Source organism: Rhinichthys klamathensis, unplaced genomic scaffold (assembly GCF_029890125.1).
Source record: "Rhinichthys klamathensis goyatoka isolate OS25496 unplaced genomic scaffold, OSU_Roscu_1.1 h1tg000220l_1, whole genome shotgun sequence".
NCBI classification, from domain to species: Eukaryota; Metazoa; Chordata; class Actinopteri; order Cypriniformes; family Leuciscidae; genus Rhinichthys; species Rhinichthys klamathensis.
The window spans coordinates 225,300-243,374 of record NW_026606744.1 but is presented as its reverse complement, the minus strand read 5'-3'; the positions used below and the strand labels follow the sequence as shown (position 1 = coordinate 243,374).

General features: G+C 39.3%; 2 protein-coding genes across 2 annotated transcripts in view; one reads left to right on the top strand and one right to left on the bottom strand.

The window, feature by feature from the left end:
- Positions 1–2,613: 2,613 nt before the first annotated feature.
- Positions 2,614–4,112, bottom strand: LOC130097433 (D(1C) dopamine receptor). The gene has a single exon (XM_056264270.1). The coding sequence runs from the start codon at positions 3,937–3,939 to the stop codon at positions 2,614–2,616; it is 1,326 nt and encodes a 441-aa protein (XP_056120245.1). The 5' UTR covers positions 3,940–4,112.
- Positions 4,113–7,768: 3,656 nt separating this feature from the next.
- The window catches only part of tbc1d12a (TBC1 domain family, member 12a), a 28,242-nt gene continuing 17,935 nt past the window's right edge, over positions 7,769–18,075 (top strand). The window contains exons 1-3 of the mRNA XM_056264269.1: positions 7,769–9,121; positions 11,926–12,052; positions 16,073–16,194. Of these exons, the coding sequence (XP_056120244.1) occupies positions 8,061–9,121; positions 11,926–12,052; positions 16,073–16,194 (1,310 nt within the window). The 5' untranslated portion in view covers positions 7,769–8,060. The remainder of the gene's footprint in view (positions 9,122–11,925; positions 12,053–16,072; positions 16,195–18,075) is intronic.

The window sequence follows — 18,075 nt, the reverse complement described above, 5'->3', positions numbered from 1 at the left end:
AAATCAACTTCAAAGGCTTTTTATGCAGAAAGTTATCAATTAGTAACATTAAAACTATTAATTTACTATCTTTTCACTTAAATTTAGCCATCAATTTGGTTTCTGAAGGAGACATTTTCTTTTAAATCAATAATTTTAAGAATAGCCAAGAGGTAACAGCATGATTAAAGTCAGCAAACGACAAAACATTAATCCTATAGCTGAAACTGCACAATTTATTCATGTTTCAATGCATTCTAGGAACTTCCTTAACAAATCGGCAACATTGAAGATGAAATAGTCCACTCAGACAGCTCTGTTAGGCTAGTTTGGGAGTATATTGTTGGTCTGACATGTTTAAATGAAGATTCACAGATTCTTTTAGAGCCTGTGAGAAGCTATGCTGGATAAATTGTAATTGCTTTTATTTACTGCGCACTGTCATGTCTACTCACAGCTGTGTCTTCTGGCCTGTATTGGGGTTTTTAGGGGTCTCTGTGGGTCAGGCCGGATTGAGGTTGCAGTATGACTCAAAGGCTTTGTTCTGACTAGATGAAACACTTCCCGAGCCAGGTGATGCTCAGAGCTGTATCTTTTTTATCAATATTTTTTTCTCTCTCTTTTCAATTTGTTTTGAAGAGCTTTTGTATACTCTAACAAGACTGAAGAATTTCAAGAACAAGACTGAGTGAAAGCAGGATGACAGTGAAAAGCAAAGAAACAGAAATTGCTTCATCTCTGCACAGCGTCACTCTCTGTGACATAAAAAACAAGTTGCCGAGAAATTGCTCAAAATTAGGAAATATTACAATGAGTCTTTCATTGTTCTCTGTGCATTCTCTAATGCAAAAGTCAGGTTATATTATATATAAGAGTTAAGGCATAAAATAAACAAAACACATTTTTTTATATAATAAAACATGTTATTGACCGTACTGATAATAAAGAGACAGACAGTGGCATAAATAAATATTCATCATTATAGATGAAAGATTTTATGATTAATGCTGATGTTGTTTTTTCATTATTTTTATTTTATTTCTCAGCTGCCTATACATTTCATGATCATACTCTCCTTGCTTGATCAAGGAGGCTGTGCTGAATAGACCAACTCTGCAAAAATATAAACTTAATAACCCCATGCAAATTTGCAATGTTTATACAACATGATCAGTTTTAGAACAGAATCTATGGATGAGATTTCCACTGCTACTGTCTTAATGCCCAGATTCCTGTTTGTGGTATTCTGCATTTTACCATGAGAAACCATGCCTATTCATCACACAATGCAATCCAGCACGAAGTAGGTTAGAAACAGGGAGGAGATGAGACATAAATCATTCTACTCTTGAAGGAATGACCTGGTTGTCCTGTTAACAATCACATTCAACCAGTAAAAAATATCTTATTACATGACCTCAAAATATATTGCCTCTAAATGCACTTAATGAATACAAATGATTCCAAGTGATTAAAATGATATTCAACGGAAAAAAAAATGCAAAGGTGTTTTATGCACCTTTAAGGTCAGAATCAGTAACCTTAACTTATGTCAACTCTATTAGGCATTTCAGATCAATGTGTCTTAAGATCTGTGTGTGATCATTAACCCTAAAGAGGATTAGACATTTGACCAAATTAATGTTTCTCATGCTTTCTAATGCTTGAAATAATTTTGTAGATACAATTAAGCATTTGGACCGGGGAGTGAAGGAAAAGCAAACAAGAAGTCTCCATCATGGATCTCAATTCAGGAGGCTATTAAAAGCAGTCCAGGTGGCACCTCATGAAGTTAGCCGAGAGAATGCCAATATGTGCAGAGCTGTGATGGAGGTGGCTATATGACAAATATAGAATATATGAGACTATTGTGTAAAAAGCAGTGGAGGGTGTGCTAAACGACAACGTGCTCAATGATTATAGCTACATAATCAGCTAAAGTTGCCAGCAAATTCCAATTTCTCACATTAAAACACATGTAATATATAACACAACATACAATTAGTTATATTGAAATTCATATTTTACTGTATATGTACATCATGGCAAATGAACAAAAACATGTGTGCTAAATCAGATTAAGAAATTTAATTATGCTTAAAATAAAGATAAAATAGGATCTGTGTTTTCTTTCAAGAAAGCCACTAAGGTCGATAAGGGTCATGTGATCCACTTCATGTAGTAGCCTATGTAGGATTTGAGTTTATCATTCCACCAGCGTCAATCAAAGAGTGAATAAAATCGCTTCAGTGTGCTGATGAATATGCTGACTTTCATGGGACTTTCACTTAAGTAATTTATAACGATAGGCTAGGCCTATATATCTTGGGCTATTGGTTTGTCTCGCGCAAATCTTCCAGTCTCCAAATTTGTTTTATGTTTGTAAAAAAAAAAATGTATGAAGTGATAAACAACAACAGTAGGCTATGTATATACTCGAGCAAACGTCTTTTTGTGGCAGGCGAAAATGAGACATATAGGCTACTTTTTGGTTACTGAAAAGTTGTTTGAAATGCATGTAGAATGAAACTCGTTCAGTGAAACCCCAACAGTTCGTTTTGGCTTTCTTTGGCTCGCTAAAAAAACAACAACAACAAAACACCTTGGCTAGGCCACCCCCCAAAACTCGCTGAGTCATTCCGTGATTATTTGACCTGGGATTCCCTCGCACTCCATGAGTCCCGTAGAGGTGAATGGTGTGATAGTGTCCAGGGAAATCTCCCCGTCGCACTCAAACTGTCCGATGTTGGGCAAGTGCATGTTTTTGTGATTCCGAGACACGTTTGATGTAACCGAATCCTTATCGAACGGGAGACTCGGCTCCTCTCGAGGGTTCGGCATCTGGATGGCCAGCGGCTGCGCTTCCTTCTGAAGTGTTGTGTCGTGGTGATAGGACACCAGCTCGTTACTGAAATTCACCGTCTCAACGTTTGTGCTGGGGAAAATTTTATTGCAACCCAAAATCGAGGAGAACGCCTTCCTGAAGTCCGCGTTAAACGCGTAGATGACGGGATTGAGGGAGGAATTGGCCCATCCAAACCACACGAAGATGGTGAAGGTAGTGTCACTCACGCACTGGCAGAAGGGCACCATGCAGTTGAGTACGAAAAACGGCAGCCAGCAGAACACAAAAACCCCCATAATGATCGAGAGTGTTTTTAAAACTTTGGTCTCTTTCTTGAAGGTGGTTTTCAGCGAGTTCTCGTTAGAACAGTCGTTGGAATGGTGGTGGTTTTGCGCGTGCTCCACTGCCCTCTCCAAAGAGGAGATTCTGCGGATCTGTGTTTGCGCAATACGGAATATCCTCGTGTACGTGGCGATCATGATGATTACGGGGATGTAGAAACTTATCAGCGAAGACGAGATTGCATACGTCCGGTTTAGGTTGGCTTTGCAGTTGTCGCTGTAGTCGGTGCCATTACCCGCTGTGCCCTCCTCACCTTCCTCAGCCATGTGCCAGTTGAGCTGAACCGGGATGAAGGAGATGAGGATGGACAAGGTCCACGCCACCCCGATCATCATGAAAGCCACCCGGTGGGTCATCTTGCGCTCGTATCGGAACGGGCTCGCGATGGCCCAGTAGCGGTCCACGCTGATGATGCACAGGTTGAGGATGGACGCGGTAGAGCACATGATGTCAAAGGCTATCCAAATGCCACAAAACCGGCCGAAGAGCCACGTGCCCGCCACCGCGGATATAGCCTCCCACGGCATCACCAGAACGGCCACGAAGAGATCCGAAACCGCCAGAGAAATAACGAAAAAGTTTGTCACTTTGGAGCGCAGGTGCCTGAATTTGACCACGGCGGCGCACACAAGCGTGTTGCCAAGTAGTGTGGAGATAATAAGGAGGAAGAGCACGAAACCCAGCAGAGCTCGCACGCTGTTCTGCCCGTCTCCATTCTCTTGCTCCTGCGCTCCGTGCGCGCGGTCCTGCGTGTGGTTTGTACCGTTCTCCATCTCTATACATATCCGTTAATATTGCATCTCACCAAAGCTCTTCATAATGGCCAGTTACCTTGTTTTAGGATATTCGTTAGGAATGACCTGTCCGATATCCAGCTCTGTCCCATGTTGGCAAGTTGTGAAACCTGCATCCGTTCCCGGTGATGAGCGCGCGGAATGACCCACATTCATGCGCTGGTGAGTCTCGCTCGAGAAGTTCTCGCTTTGTGATTGGTTTATGTCCACACCGCTGACTCTGTGTGATCCACACAAACATTCATTCCCTCCGAATGACTTGCCAATTAACCTGAAATCTCATTCACGAGGTCTGCAGAAATTACGGACAGAATATCTAAACAATAATACTTTCCAAACGATAAATGACAAATGGTAACAAATGACAATTGAATTATGGTTGTTATTATTATTAAGGATGCAAAGTTCTGCATGCTGTTGAATCATCAAAATTACCTCGGATCGATTCAGTGACATTCTTAATTTAACTTTTGGGAGTCAATTGTAATCGGTTGAAGCGATTTAAAAGGCACAGTGATTGATTGATTGATTGATTGATTGATTGATTGATTGATTGTTTTTGCTAAACATTAGGCTACATAATCAAGGTGATAACTACACATTTAAATTCAAACATTTTATGTAATAAAAATATGCTAAATTAATGTCAATAACTCTCCGAATCATTTTACATATTCTATTCGAAATTATTTGCAGTAGTACAAGATTAGATCCAATAGTTACTTACAAGTTTAAAAGTATGAAAAGCTGCGTATGCTGTCTTGAGAACAGTGTTTGAGTAGAAGCTCGTATGCGTCGAGCTCCATCTCTTGGTTTTGGTTTTAAGTTTCTCATGCAGTCTATTCACAGAGGAACACCTTTTTATTCACCTGTCAAACATGTTACTGGATACTGCAATATTTATTTCTGCAGTTATGGTAGTGTGCAACTGAGAGGCTCCAGTAGGATCGTTTAAAGTCTCTCTCTCTCTCTCTCTCTCTCTCTCTCTCTCTCTCTCTCTCTCTCTCTCTCTCTCTCTCTCTCTCTCTCTCTCTCTCTCTCTCTCTCTCTCTCTCTCTCTCTCTCTCTCTCTCTCTCTCACACACACACACACACACACACAAAACCTGCTTGTGCAATTCTCCACTTTTTGTGTTTGTTCATATGGCACCCAGTGAACACATAATCTGTTTTATACTCTGTTGAAGAGTGTGGTTAATAATTTACTGTCTTCCCTAAACGTGTTCCTTTTCATCCCTTAAACTCTGGAAGAATTGAACACATTAATGTCAATGCAATGGCTAAAACGAATGTATCCTAATGAATATAATCTGGCATTCACGCAGGGCCGGCCCTGACCAATTTGCTGCCCTAGGCAAGATTTTACCTGGTGCCCCATGCATTACAGCCCATTTCACCCCATCATTGTGTTGGTGATTATTTAGTCATATATATATATATATATATATAACAAGAGCATTACATCTAGCATTCAAGTCAAGTCCCCTTTATTTTTATATAGCGCTTTTTAGCCTACAATACAGATTATTTCAAGGCAGCTTTAAAGTGATAACAGGAAAATAATACAACAAAGTTTGCTTCTCCTGTACAGCAGATCTAGAAGAAAATAGTGTCATAATCAAGCTTAAGTGTGTTCAGTGATGGTTTATTTTGTTGTAAAAAAAATATTAATTTATCTAATTTATATATAGCTTGCTCTGGATAAAACAGTGATGTCATCGTCCAAATGTCATTCATGCACAAACTATTCATTGAGCACTAGCAAAAGCGTTTGTTTGGGAGTTGATGGCAGCAATCTTCCACTAAATTATGGCACGGTTCATGTTTTCAACATGAATGAAACTGCGAAATGTCTTCTTTAATGTGAATTTTACATAAAACATAATAAACCTGTAGCCTATAAATATCGTTAATAATTTTGGCAAATAATTTTTTTTAAATGCCATATATTCACCTCAAAACTGCACAACTGTATACCAAAACATTAATTAATAAAAGTGATAGTAACGTTAAATGCGTCTAAAAAAGACTGACATGATTGTTACAAATCGCATTGTCTGGGGGCTCTGAAGAACTCAGAACTACTGTTAGCATAAAGTTATAAGGTAAAAATAACTGCCATTAAATTATAGTATCTTACTACTATGCAATTAGATAAACTGTTCATTCATTACATCACTTTACCTCTGTCTTTATCCCCTTGTAGCCTCTTCTCTTTGGCACTGTATCTATCGCAGGCTATAATTCTAATTTAAATGTCTCATGAAAATTCGGCCATTCGTCACAATGAGGTAACTTTCACCGTGTCTAGACCTGGCGCGAGCTGCCAGGCCCGTTTCTAGTGCTTGAGTGTGTTAAGCGCCCTCAAACGAAAGCAATGCTGTCTACATTGGATGCGGCGAGGCGAGGGGCGACGCTACACAACAAATGACCAACAGTAAACTGATCGCGCGCGCTCTGTTTCTGGCGCACTTCAAGCACTCGCTGGGCGGGGGAAGATTGATGCGCCGGGGGACTTAGTTAAGTTTTTGTGGAGTTGTTTTGCTTTATTTTGTAGTATTTCGAATTAATGGTTTTAAAATAGTATTAGTAAAAAAAATAAAAAAATAAAAAAAATGCACTCGTTCACTCATTTTGGAGCCCCTATTGAGTGGTGGCGCCCTTAGCATTTGCTAAGGGCGCCTATGCCACGGGCCGGCCCTCGATATATACCCAGAAAATAACACCCTGGATTTTAATTTATGAATGCAGCATTGAGACATGAAAGGCCCGAGTCTGCATTCTCTTATATGAATTCAAAGTATGAAATGCATCCTTTTTTTTTGCACAAAAGAAAGCGTACACATGGTCTCTTATGGAATTTAAATAACAATGCACGACTAGTGTCAAATTACATTACTTGAGTAAATTTAGGGGAAATCTTGTAACCTTAAAAAACAAACCTGTTTAAGAAAAGCTGTGGAATACTGGGAATTTATATCAAATTAGTGAAATCCCAAACATGCATTATAATTATTTATAAAAAGATAAAATAGCCTACTGCACATGTTTAGATGTTTTTTTAATCGGTTATTTATGTTACATAGGGGTCGAATAAATCGTGTATTGTGTATTGCCGTCCTCTAGTGGTCATTTTGACTTTGACTTTTTATAGATATATAGCCTAGATAGATAGATAGATAGATAGATAGATAGATAGATAGATAGATAGATAGATAGATAGATAGATAGATAGATAGATAGATAGATAGATAGATAGATAGATAGATGGATGGATGGATGGATGGATGGATGGATGGATGGATGGATGGATGGATGGATGGATGGATGGATGGATGGATGGATGGATGGATGGATGTTCACACATATTCTAATTTGACAGATAATTTGTACACTTATAATTTAATTTGTACATTTAAATTTAAGTTATGTAATGAATATTTTATTATGTTGATGTCTTTATAATTATTCTATGCATATTCCAAGCTTTGGCAATTTTGTTTTATGTAGAATACAGTCATGCCAAAAAGCGATTTTGAATTAGATAGATAGATAGATAGATAGATAGATAGATAGATAGATAGATAGATAGATAGATAGATAGATAGATAGATAGATAGATAGATAGATAGATAGATAGATAGATAGATAGATAGATAGATAGATAGATAGATAGATAGACAGACGATTTTTACGCTGGCTCAAATAAAATCTTTTTGTGTGTTGAATGATGCATTGTAAATGTAGATTGTCCTGCAGTTGCTCCAACTGTCCGGTGGATGTCGCGTTAACTCCTGGAAATCCCACTTCCAACCTTTTGCTTGGGAGAGACACGCCGACACCACATTCAAAATGGCCTCTATCAGCAACTGCGCTGGACGTGGATCAAAATGTGCATAAACAACACCGAACCGGGGCTTTACTTTTTGTCCTTAACGATAAAAGTTTCGGAGGCGCAATGTCATGAATGTACTGGACTGGCAGAATCGGTGGGGTACATAAGATGAGAACTAGTTTTGCAGACAGCCCAGCCGAACCGGGGCGCCGCCGCTGCAGCAGGGCTTCATCTGCCTTTCTGAACCACCGACACCTCCAGTGAGATGGAAAGAGTGGAGGATGCTGATGAGCCAGGACTCGCACCGTCCATCGATGTCAACGACAACCGGGAGGAGTACAAAGCACGCGTTTGCGTTTCAAACCCCGAAAGAGCAGGGCAGGGCTCTGTTTACGGTTCGGCATACGCTAATCCGGGCAGTGTTGGACTGCCGACTATATCCTCGGTGGTGGTGGGGTGCAGGGCCGGAGTATTAAACGGGTTTCCCGAAGAGCTGGAGGTGCATATGGTGTGTCCGGATGGAGAAGAGGGAGGAAACCTGTCCTGCCCGAATGAGCCAGAGTGCGTGGAAAAACCCGACAATGGTTATTTAAATTCCCAGCTGAAGTCTGCAGTGTCATTTATGGGTAAAAGCTCGTCGGATATGAAGATGCCTAATGGAGATGTTACCCATGAACACATGGATCACGGTCAGATTCCTTTAAAGTGTTTGGATTATGCACACGCAGAAGGGTTCAACAGGAAGGTGTCTGCTTTAGACAGAGGTGTGAAAGTGGGCAATGGGGGGTTGTTGATTGTGAACAGTTATGACACCCTGTCTCAAGTCCCCTTTGGTGGCCTTTCTGCTCCAGAAAGCCGTGTCTTTGTTCATCAAAGCGACAGTGTCTCCTCCACTGGGAGGTCATGTGAAAGGATCAGTCGAGCCAGCACCGAAAGCTCGGAGGAGGCCCGGCCCTGTTACCCGGATCCTGCTGACACCCTGTCCGAGCTCAGTGCCAAGCTGTCCTTGTCTCCACTGGCAGAAAACACCAGTGATTACACCGAGACAGACCCGAGCCCAGAGGAGGACTTCAGTGACACGGGCCCCCCGCTCAGGCCTCGGAACCTCCGGACTAACGCCGGTCACACAGTCTCCCTCAGCTGTGATGCCACTCCTCTGAGCCCCGTGGATGATGGGTATTTTGGAGCAGAGGGTGGTGTGGACGAATGTCTCGGCTCTGGCGGTCGGCGGCAGAGTGCTCCAGACAGGGTAGCTGCTGACCCCGATCCCTCATCTGACCAGACGCTTGGCACTAAGAGACACGGCATTGCTGAGTTCTTGACCAGGTAGACGGCAGAACGTGCAGACAAGTCTCTTGAGTTTCAGTAAACCTCTTTTTGCCTTTTATTTATTTTTTACAGCTGCTACATTTAGATGACTACATACAGTTACAGCTTTCTATTTCCTTAAAGCTTAAAATTTTAGCTTTTATTTACAGGGCAGGATCATATCAGTTATTGGTTGATTTTAGTGCGGTGGGGGGTTGGCTACATTTATTTGATCACAATGATAGAAAAAACAGTAATGTGAAATATTATTACAATTTAAAATAGCTGTTTTCTATTTTAATATATTTTTGTATTTGTGATGTCAAAGCTGAATTTTCAGCATCACTACTCCAGTCTTCTGTGACAACATGATCCATCAGAAATCATTCTAATATTCTGATTCAGTGCTCAAAAACATTTCTTATTATGATCAATGTTGAAAATAGTTGTGCTGATTAATATTTTTGTGTATAGTAAACTATTATACAATTTGTTTTCAGGATTATTTGATAAATAGTCAAATAAAGAACAGTTTAGTTCTCAAAAGAACAGCATTTATTTGAAATGGAAAATGTTTTTGTAACATTCTGGATGTCATTACTGTTACTTTTAAACAATTTAACGCACCCTTGCTAAATAAAAGTAGCCAAATACTTTATTTAAAAAATGACCACATAGGTTTTTAGAACAGCAGTCCATTCATTGTTTGATGTTTTCAGCTAATTTTAGATCTTAACTTTTTTTTTTTTTTAAATTTGAGTGATGGCACTAGATTGTCAAAAATATAATTCTTTAAAAGAGCTACTTTATCATTTTACTACTAGCTATATTTCATACGGTGCTACATTATTGTCTTGTGATGCTCACTTTCCAGCATTCCAGTATTGATTTGACATTGGCTGGAACTATAGATTTTAGTTGTGCTGCATTCTATTTATATATTTATTTTAGCCAAAAATATTTTAAAAAGTACTATTTATTGTTTATGACCCATAACAATAAAATTGTCAACTCAGCATTGATGCATCTTTACATAAATATTTTTTATATGCTTTATTTGAAGCATCTGTGAGGACGATCTGTATTGTTTCAGAGCAGAAGTCACACTGTTGCACGCATGATCAGGTAATGAGTGACAGGCTTTGATTACCGCTCACCTGTGGCTTCTCCGTTCATTGACATGCTTCATCGCAGAAGGTCTGAGGTGTGCTGTTTTACTTTGAACACAATTTCTTGTTTTATTTTTCAGATGTTTAATCGAGAGAAGATGCTTTGCTTTATCAAAGTCAAATACAATTTAAAATGACATTTTGTCACCTTAGTCTTGCATGGATTCAAAAACGCTGCATCAGAACCGAATCGCATGACGTCGTCAGCCTGCATATCTGACTTGCATCTGCTCCATTTCCATTATGTTTAGGTTGAAACTTAAGTGCCTTAGGCCCCATCCACACTACTGCGTTTTAGTTTAGAAACGGATAATTAAAACGAATACGATCTCCGTCCACACCAGCGTTTTAGCTGCGTATTAGAATTGATCTCCGTCCACATTAAAACGACTGAAAACGCGGATCACGTGACCATTCACCAACACTGGGCATGCGCGTGCCGGTGTAAACACAACTTCATTGATAAAATTATCCCACCATGCTCTGGGTTAACCCCAAACCTACGCTCCATGTACGCTCAACGCCGCCGCTGCACACGGGAATTGTCACAGATCGCTCGAATAATAGCTTGACTCCGGCGCATGTAGGCAGTTATAGCGCTGTAAAATGCAGAATTTACTTGTACAACAGCTGCTAGCAAAGATATACGCCATGACTGATGACACCCAATCATAGAGCCGAGCGTGAGCCTCTACTACGTCATCGTTTCTAAAGTCCTCCGTCTTGACCCGTCTACACTAAAACGCCCTCCGGAGATTCAAAACGAAAAACGGATCGGCAGCGTTTCTAAACTTCTCCGTTTTGGGTCTCGGTTTTTGCCGTTTTAGTGTGGACGGGAGGTGCAAACGTAGCAAAAGGTCTCCGTTTTTAAACGAAAACGCAGTAGTGTGGACGGGGCCTTAGAGTCCTCTTCCCAGGAGCTTTGGTCTCTACAAAGAACTAGACTGCCTTTTCTCTGGAAAAAATACTCTCACCCACACACACACTGAGGAATTTTAATGTCAGCTTTTATGAGTTGGGCTTCATGGTGTTCTGCTGCCTTGACCTTGTTTCTGCTCACATTGTGTCTTCAGTTCCCTATTTTGCTGGAACAAACTTCTCCTTTCCCACTGTACCATGCCATATCATCCTTTGTCACACTTTCTCTCTTTGTCCGTCTCCCTCACTATTGTGTCTGTCATCCTGTCAGTCTCTCTCAGGACAGTATTGACCTGCCTCGGCGGCTTTATTATGTAATTAAAACAGCATTAGATCGATTGTCCCATCAGAAAGCGTGCTCATAGATTTAATGAGCTCATCTCCACAGCAGGGCCTGCTCATATATGTGTGTTTGTGTAAAGGGCACCCGTGACTGACTCAAGGCTTTATTTGCAGGATGCTGGTGAGCTACATCACCATGAGTGCATTGAAATCCCCTGTATTAAGCGCATTAAAAGCTGAGACCTGCTCTGCTGAGTTGTTTAAGTTCTTAATTCCCTATAGCCATAGTCTGAACTTAATGAGTTTGAATATGAATGGTTGTCATATTTTGGCCTCTTGATATCACAGACTATGAAGACTTAACTCTTTAGGGATCTTCTGACAAACTTATGTGGCATATGTTTTCGAATATTCACTCTTTTGGTCCCTCTTCTTATTGGTCTGTCTTCAAAGGAGTTTGTTTTCCTGGAAGCCCAAGGAGTCAAGGGCCGCTGCGTCCCAAAGTGCTCCAGGGTGGAAGCTGTTTGGGAAAATTCCACTGCGGGACAACCCTCCGAAAGACTCTAGAACCATCCAGGAGGTAAGAGAGGCGGTTTAAAGGAATGGCATTTTCAAAAATGAGAATTCTTTCTTCATTTACTCATCCTCATGTTATTTCAAATCTGTCTGATTTTCTGTTCTGTGGAAATTATTAGTCTTTTAAAAAAAAAAAGTATCAGTATCGGTCAAAATTGGATATTTTTTGTGCTCATTTCCAACTATTTTCACTCATAGACCACTTGTGCCATCTTCTAATGCTCACTTGAGAATATCTAACACACAAATAATTGTAATACAATTGTAAAATGTAATATTAAAATTCAAAACTAGTACAATTTACATTATAATGAACATTATAATGTTATGATGCCTAAATTAAATTTTAAGTGAGAAATAGATTTATAGAGAAATGTTTTATTTATTTGATCAAAATACAGCAATAAAAAATAGTTTTCTATTTTAAAATGAATTCATTGATTCCATTAATGGCAAAATTGCATTTTCAGCATCATTACTCCAGTCTTCAGTGTCACATGATCCTTCAGAAATCATTCTAATATGTTGATTTAAAAAGTATGTTTATTTGAATATATATAAAATAAATAATTGACGTAATTTTCAGTTTTTGGTGGACTCTTCCTTGAACAGTTTATAACCCAATAAACAGCACCTCTGTTTCTGTGACTAAAAATGCTGAAGTTGATCTTATTTGTGCTGAGAAAAGGTAGCAAGGTACAGTGGTATTAGCAGAGATAGGGAGAGAGAAGGCAAAAGAGGAAGGGGGAGGAAGAGAAACCGAGAAAGATAGTGTCCATGAAATAAAGAAGGATTGAAATTGCTGCTGGAAACTGTCTGCTATTTTGTGGGTCTGCCAGGAGAGGTGTGTGTGTGTGTGTGTGTGTGTGTGTGTGTGTGTGTGTGCGTGCGCGTGCGTGCGTGCAGCTGTCTTTACTCTTCCCCTTCAGTAAGCGATGACTGAGGCTGTGTTGTTCAACTCTTGATTTGCGCTCAATTCACCCTCTGCACTCTGCAGGTGTCTCTCTGTATTCCAGTGAGAGAGAGAGATCTCTGATTAAACTCACACACTGAGCCTTGTCTCTTGTGTGATCTTACAAATCCTATCTTTTATTTCAGATCCTTGTTTCCTTAAATGATTGTTGGTACTTTCTTGTTTCAAAAGTACATATTAGAGCTAAGCATTTTATGTTAATAGAATTGTGTATGGTTGTTATAGCCTTTAACTTTTTAAAGGGGTCATATAATGCCATTTTTGTACAAGCTAATATGATTCTTTAGGGTCTAAATTTAAAGTTTGTAATATACTTTAATTAAAAATTCTCATTAGTATAGTAAGAAAACACTTATTTTACTTGGTCAAAAACCGCTCTGTTTTCAGCACGCGGTTTCAGTGCATATGACTTTAAATGATAATGAGCTTTGCTCACCCCGCCTCTCTGTGCATATGACTTTAAATGATAATGAGCTTTGCTCACCCCGCCTCTCTGTTCTGTGCGTACACAGTGTGTAACACAATAATACAATAACCAACGCGTTGTTCAGTAGGGCTGCAACGATTAGTCGACGTTGTCGACAACGTCGACAATAAAAATTTGTCGACAAATATCTTTGTTGTCGAGTAGTCGTTTGATCTCACGTGACCTAATGTAAGGGCCTGCAATCCCGCGATTTGACCGCTACGGCGCTGTAGCGCTAGAGTGTAGTGCAGCCCTTACAAATGCTATTGCGGTAGAAGAGAAAACAGCGCGAATTATGACAGTGCAAACAAATCCGAACTAGCAAGGTTTAGGTTTGGGAAAGTTTCACAAAACTTCAAATCAAGAATGCTGTCGTGTGCAATTTTCACGGGAGCACAACATGCATGTGTGCAAGAGGAAACATCCCGGGAAAAGAGGAGCCGGTGAGAAGTGAGTGTTCTCCAGCTGGAGCTTAGCCTACTAACCAGCGGCAAATCTCTCTTTATTAGAGAATGCAATACTACTAATAATAGTAATAATATTATCAATAGTAATATAATTACAGTAATGTGATGACTTATTTTGTATAGAATAAAGCTTGATCGAGCTTAGGAGTCAGGGCTGTTTTTATTATTTTAACACTATTAGTATATTAGGTATTATTATAGTCTTATCACTTGCCTGTATTTGGTTCAATAATCATGAAGACTTACAAAACGAGATGTTATATCCTTCCTATGATATAGGAAGAATATCATGGCAGTTACTTTATCATACTATAAATTAAAAGGTGAATGAGAACGTCTCTGTCAGCTCAATTGTCATGTAAAAAAAGATTGTAATTTTATAATTATAATAATTGTTTGCAGATTAATATTTTACCATTCTTTGTGTCCTGAAGTAAATGTCCCTTTTTCTGTTTCAGTTCTAAGAAAAGCAGTGGGCCTATTAAACAATGCTTAGAGAGCATTTGTGTGTGATTTGAGTTGGACCGAAATCTGAAAACTTAAAGAGAATGACCTGTTTAGTTGGCTCAAAATTCATTAAAACAACTATTTCAAAAGCTGAAGTGATTTTCTTTTTTTATATTATAGTTAGAATATGTATAACTCAATGTTTTAACTAATTGGAAAAGCTGAATAATCGTTCCAAACTTACTGATTAGTCTGCGAAATAATAGACGATTAGTCGATTAATCGTTCTAATAATCGTTAGATTAATCGATTATCAAAATAATCGTTTGTTGCAGCCCTATTGTTCAGTATAAACGTGGGATTATGAATTATATTGAGAACATCGTACATAGAAAACATGCCGTAATGTACCCTAAGTGTAAACCTTAGGGTAGTGTGAGAAACCTCACAATTCATTCATTGTGAAGCGTGCAGCTAGCGATTTGCAAAGATTCATATAAATATTAATATAAAGTTTAGTAAAACGTTACTTTTTAGTAACGCACTTCAGTTGTTCTAGAGGTTCAGCTTCAGCAGGAACACGAATAGCTGGTACCGATCCTTTTTCAGCTGCTTAGCAAAACCAGCTTTATACTGACCCTCGTTTATAAAGCAGTCTAGTGATAAATGATTCGCGCAAACATGAAAGCATTGACGTTGCTCGTGGGGAATATTCCCTTCGGAAAAAAAACTCAGCCACTGCGTCTTCAGCGGTTCGGATTTAGGAACATTAAAATGACTGCTGTGTTCGTTATTACACCCAAGAACAGAACACCACAATCGCTTAGACGCCATTCTGCTCATAGACAGTGCTCCAGCATATCAACAATAACCGCGCCGGTCCGCGCAGACTATGATTGACAGCTCTCACGAGCGAGGGCGGGTCTGTGTTGAAACGGTGCTGTCATTCAACAAAAGTGGGAGGGGCGTCCGACCGTGTGACGTCACAGGCTCGAACGGCTTGATTTGAGACAGGGGAAAACATATAAGGAGATTAAAACAAAAAGACTGGATGGATTTTTATCATTTTATGATGGTTGTGTACAGGCACTGCCAACACACATTTCAGTACAATCAACTTGTAAAAGTGCATGTACCATTATATGACCCCTTTAAAATCAAGGTCATGAAATGTCTTCCTACATTCCACCACCATGGCCAGATAAAGCTAGTAATATTTCACACATGGCTTCATTCCAGCATTTATATAAGTTAATCGAACTACAATTGGCCTCTGTGTATTTAATACCTCAAATATTCAATTGTGTTGTCATGTATACTCGGACAGTAGCTTGACTTTGACAAAACCTACGGCAACTCGATAATAACTGTGCATGTAAACGTGTTATTTCTCGGGCTGACCTTGTATCAGAGTCATGCTGGTCAGCTGTTGCCTATTTATGTTTGAGTCAGAAAACTGTGTCACTCACTGACTCATAAATGTTTCAGTTATAATATGGTTTTAACATTAAGGCCATTGCCTCTGGGCCCTTTACTCATAGCATGTGGGAATCTCATGACAGAATTCTTCTCCCCTTCACGTCTCCTCCGGATACATGTGGCAGCTGAGAAATTGTAGACACAGATCTGCTGTAATCTAATGACTGCTCTTCTTTCCTTTTTAAAAAAAAGGAGTATGAGTCCAGGGCGGGACCCACCACAGGACCACCCTCTCACCCTCAGCCAATGAGACGCAAGAATCTGGAGTTTGAGCCTTTGTCCACCACTGCTCTCATTTTGGAAGACAGACCTGCGTAAGTTTGAAACATATACTACATTCCCATAATGCAGTACTTCAAGTACTTCAAGCTTCCATTTAAAGGGCACCTATTATGGCATTTAAAATGTTCCTAATATTGTTTTGGGAGTCCCCAACAACAGTTTTACATGCATGCAATGACAACAAAAACACTTTTGTTGTCTTATAATATGCATTTATTTTTACATTTGCATTTACATTTGCTCACCGACTCCCAAATGATTCGTTCAACGACTAATTTTTCCAAACCCCTCGTTTGCGTGACGCTAATCTGCGGTGATTGGTCAGATGACCCAATCAGTTATTGTTTGCGTTAGCCCAACGCATAAACATATTGATAAAGCACTGCAGTACTACAAGGTATTGCTCTATTCTTTGACAACTCCAATAACAACGACATACATTTCACATATTTAAAAAACAAATTGACATTGGAGACCTAGAAGCTGAGCGTAACTTACACAACACACACAAATACTTATTGAGCATGCTACAAAACGCATAAAAGCAACAATTATTAATAATACTTACAGGCTGTGATTCGGAGGAGGATCCAAATAAAATTGGTACTGAACCTTCCTTCAGTACTTTCTATATATTTAATTAGTGTGAGACTCTAACACTATAGCCATAACTAGGCAGATTTCACACCTGAGTAAAAATTGTTTCATCTGGGTGGAGCTTGTGAACTGAAATTAGTTGGAATGTTGTTATTTTGCATTCCAGATAACATACTCAATGAGAGGAAATAATTCTCTGAAGCAAAGATGTAACCACATATTCAGGATTGGGGGAACCGAATGTAATATTTTTATAATTATGTTTTGAAAAGTGCTCATCACTATTCTGAATATTGAGAAAATGTGTCCTTCTCAATGTGTAAGGTACTGTCCAAAAACAAAATGTACAAAGAACTTCCTCCATAGAGTGAATTCAGTCCTCTGAGCGACCATACACTTTCCTTCATAAACCATGTCTGTTTTGGTCTTTAAATCATTCCTTTGACTTGAGGATTTGGCCTAAATTTAAAACCCCCAAACAACTGACATATTGGGAGTTATACCAGTGAAAACATGAATACATCCTCTCTGAAATATTTTCAAACTATTTATAACAGATGGTCAGTTTTTATGTTTAAAGCAGAGATTGTCCCTTGTCTCCTGTTTTTAGCTTCATGCAGCAGATCTGGTTTTGTAATTATGTTGGTGCTGAAGCGTGTGGTAATTATGTTGGTGCTGAAGCGTGTGGGGTTAAAAAAAAAAAAAAAAAATCCATATATAACAGCAACACTTGTCCTACCCAATGGCATACAGGAGGTGTTCGCAAAAACTCATTTTTACAAATCATAATTTTTAAATTCCACTTTGTGATGGTAGTGGCATAGAAATTACACACTTTGCACAGCTTTAACAATAGGAAATAGTATATCTTCTCAAGGGACAATACTATAGAAATGAAACTTTTATATATATATAGTATATATATATACACTCACCGGCCACTTTATTAGGTACACCTGTCCAACTGCTAGTTAACACTTAATTTCTAAGCAGCCAATCACATGGCGGCAACTCAGTGCATTTAGGCATGTAGACATGGTCAAGACAATCTCCTGCAGTTCAAACCGAGCATCAGTATGGGGAAGAAAGTTGATTTGAGTGACTTTGAACGTGGCATGATTGTTGGTGCCAGAAGGGCTGGTCTGAGTATTTCAGAAACTGCTAATCTACTGGGATTTTCACGCACAACCATCTCTAGGGTTTACAGAGAATGGTCCGAAAAAGAAAAAACATCCAGTGAGCGGCAGTTCTGTGGGCGGAAATGCCTTGTTGATGCCAGAGGTCAGAGGAGAATGGCCAGACTGGTTCGAGCTGAT